Source organism: Lottia gigantea, assembly GCF_000327385.1.
Source record: "Lottia gigantea unplaced genomic scaffold LOTGIsca_44, whole genome shotgun sequence".
NCBI lineage: Eukaryota > Metazoa > Mollusca > Gastropoda > Lottiidae > Lottia > Lottia gigantea.
In genome coordinates this window covers 851,897-855,334 of record NW_008709540.1, presented here as the reverse complement: position 1 = coordinate 855,334, position 3,438 = coordinate 851,897, and the positions used below count along the sequence as shown (strand labels likewise).

At 33.5% G+C, this 3,438-nt stretch overlaps 1 protein-coding gene across 1 annotated transcript; it reads left to right on the top strand.

Moving 5' to 3' along the window:
• Positions 1 to 1,789: 1,789 nt before the first annotated feature.
• LOTGIDRAFT_164233 (hypothetical protein) lies at positions 1,790 to 3,112 on the top strand (the record flags this gene model as incomplete). Its single annotated transcript, XM_009060737.1, has 1 exon — positions 1,790 to 3,112. The coding sequence occupies one exon, from the start codon at positions 1,790 to 1,792 to the stop codon at positions 3,110 to 3,112; it is 1,323 nt and encodes a 440-aa protein (XP_009058985.1).
• Between the last annotated feature and the right edge of the window lie 326 nt (positions 3,113 to 3,438).

Sequence of the window (3,438 nt, the reverse complement as noted above, 5' to 3'; positions counted from 1 at the left end):
CTTCAATGTAGACTTACAGAAAAAAAACTATATTTTCATCAACACAAAGACATTCTTAGATAAATGTACTATTTTGTGGCCGATATTCCAACTCAATTAAAAAATAAAGATAAAATTCTTTGTTCTTTGGTCAGACAATAAAATTCGTAAGAAATAAAGTTGGGGTTCAATTGGGGATTAAAACCATTTCCTACAATAAGTAAGTTAAAGGTAAAGGTCTAGGTTAATGTATAGGTATAGAGTAGTTAGGTCTAGGTTAGGTCTAAGTCAAGGCCTAAGTCTATGTCTAAATCTAAGGCTAAATCTAGATTAGGTCTAAGTCTAGGTTAGATTAGGTCTAGGAATTTACGGTTAAGCACAGGCACAGGTATGTAGGCGTAACCTCTAGTGATAGAGCAATGTTTGTGAAGTTTGTTTAAAAGAATGATACATAATATTTGAAATAAACATAATAAACATTTTCACTGGTGAAACTGAGGAATTGTCCTATATTAAATGAAATGGAAAATGCGTATTTCATATAAAAAATAAATATAATTTATTAAGTGAAAATAGTATACATGTATGATATTTTTGCGAGGAAACTCTTCAATTGTAAGTTATCATAAATAAGAAATATTAATTAAAGGAAATGTACAAAACCTATGGAATGGGGATGGGGGGTAATCTACCACGGACTAAGATATCATTTAGGTTTTTATTACGTCTAGGGTTAGGTCTAAGTCTAGACTACGTTTAAGTCTATATCTATGGGTATATGTTAGATCCAATCTAGGTTAGGTCTATGTCTAGGCGTAGGTTTGGTTAGGTCTGAGTCTAGTTCTCGGTCATTATACCTTCTGATTTAGCATAACCTAAACGACCATTTTTATAAGAATGTAACAAGTTTTGATCTAAAACAATAAAAACATGTCATGTTTCACTGGTATAGACAATTACTTTATTAAACGTGGATTCTCCATACAAGGCTTAACCTACCTCCTGTACCATTACCTAAAAAACGATAATTTGCTATCAAACATGGTGTAGATTTACAAAATGTAAGGAGTTTTGATCAAATAATTTGAGTTCTTATCACATTTCTCACAGAAGGTAAACTGGAATCGTTGTTAGTTTCAATTTGATTCACATAATCACTCAAATTATCATATGCATTAGATCACTAGAGCATCTCGAATTCAGGCATGTTTTACTTTGTTTTGAATAATTAATATGATTTTTGTATTACATAAAAATAATCGATATCTTACAGTGACAATGATCAATGAAAGACGACGATAAAGTTTAGTGTAATAGTTCAGTTAAGAAAATAAGAAAGAGAGTGCAGTTGAACAATAGTATTGGACCAGTGTTAGGTAAATAAAACAAGCGTGTTTTGTTTTATTTTAAATGCACCACTTCTGGTAATCTGTTTCCTTTGTTGTGTATATTGAGCAGCTGTGACGGGTGTGGTGCCAGTCAGGATATGCTTACTCTTTTAGACACCTGATACCACTTTTTATTATGAAATACTTACTCGCTTATGATTGATATACTTCCTCATGTGAAAAATTGAATAGCTGCTACCAATGATTCGCCAATATGTTGTTTTAGATTTCGGGTTTCGTTTTACGGTTTTACGGTTAATACTTGATTTATTATTGACCTGCAATTAAATTCAAAATATATTCCCCATTCCAAAATGGTACAAACATTTTCCCTTTTTAAATTTAATATGTAATGATATTATGCAAATTAATCAGTTTTTATCTATTTATAGAATCAATTAAAAATTGGAATCTGAAAAAGTATGAAACGAATACAGATTTTATTTTTGTTGAGGACAGAAGAACAAACCAAAGCTTACAGAAAACATTGTAGAAACACCAAATATGAGTTCCATCATCTGATGAAAGAAGGAGAGTCGTTACCAGCGTGGTTTCTGAATGTGGACACTATAGAGGACTTAGATTTCGATATAGTGGGTTATATAGAAAAGTCCATAAAATACGTCAAGGATCAGAATATTGATTTGGTGATAGGGAATTGTGATCTGGGACAAATGATAGCTGGAATCGTCCGAGAAAAAACTGGTCTACCAGGATGTAAGATAGAGTCGAGTTTTATTTGTTACCACAAATATTACACCAAAATATTCTCCAAGTTAGATTTTAAATTCTGGTATTTTGCTGCTGATCTTGATAATGAGGATTGGAAAGTAAAAATAAAATATCCTGCTTACGTCAAGCCACCATATTTTGCTGGTGGTTACGGACAATTTGTGGTAAGAAACGAGAAGGAGATGATTCAAGCTATTTCTAAAATTAAAAAATCTTCAAATCCAGTCCAGGATATGTTCAAATCGATGTTTCTAAAACATCTAGATATTAAGAAGTTTCCTTTTAGCATGAAAAACATTGTGATAGTCGAAGAATTTGTTGAAGATAGCAAAATGATTGCGACTGAAGGGTATGTAGACCAAGATGGTGCCTTTCATCTATGGGGACACTTTGACGGTTTGAGTTTTTCTAAACCAGTTCCTTGTGATTTTCTGCGTTATACTCCGTCAACCACTACGTCAGACGTTCTATGCGATGTTGAAAAATTGGTTCAAAAATTTTGTTCTAATTTAAATCTAAAATCTGTGTTTTTTAATGTCGATCTTTGGGTGACAACTGACCCAGAAACAGGGAAAGTCGACATCGAACTTATCGAGATCAACAAAAGAATTTCCCAGGCCCTTTCTAATCTGTATGATTTCATGAAACAACCAAGCAGTTTCCAGGCAGCGTTATCGGTGGCCCTGGGACAAGAAAAAGAAATCAAGCATCCGATTTTAAAGCCCCAAGAGGAAACCTTTGGAAGTTTTATGATAAAAACTTGTGTTTCCGGTCCAGCGACAGACATCTTTGATTTTTCCCAGATTCCCCTTCTGAAAAAAGAGCATGGTGGAAAGTTTTCTGTATATTTATATATTGATGAAGGAGATTACGTGAAACAGGATTATAATAAATATGGTAGGACAATTTGTCGCTGTCATCTGGTAGCTGAATCTTGTGAGGAGTTGAAACAACAAACGTATAAAATAACCAATCAGTTGTTAAAACAGATCTCTGATCATCGTCAAATTTAGAAGCCGTATGGGTTATGACTTTTGGTCAGACACTGATCTGGTTGTATCTCATGATTATGACTATTGTAGTAGGGATGGGTGTTGCGCGCGAAACAGATCCGGCTTACTCTTTTCGTAACACCTGTTGATACTTCTCTTTCGAGGAGTCCACTGCTATACTGCCTTTACTCTGGATTTTGCCTGTTTTAGGACAAGTTATTTGATTGACGGAATTGTCTTGCTAGTACGGATTTTAATTCCATAATATTATTTCCAAATAACATATTATATAGGAAAGACCAGTGCTGTGTGTTTGATGTATGACCATCTTGTAGAAAGAATTACAA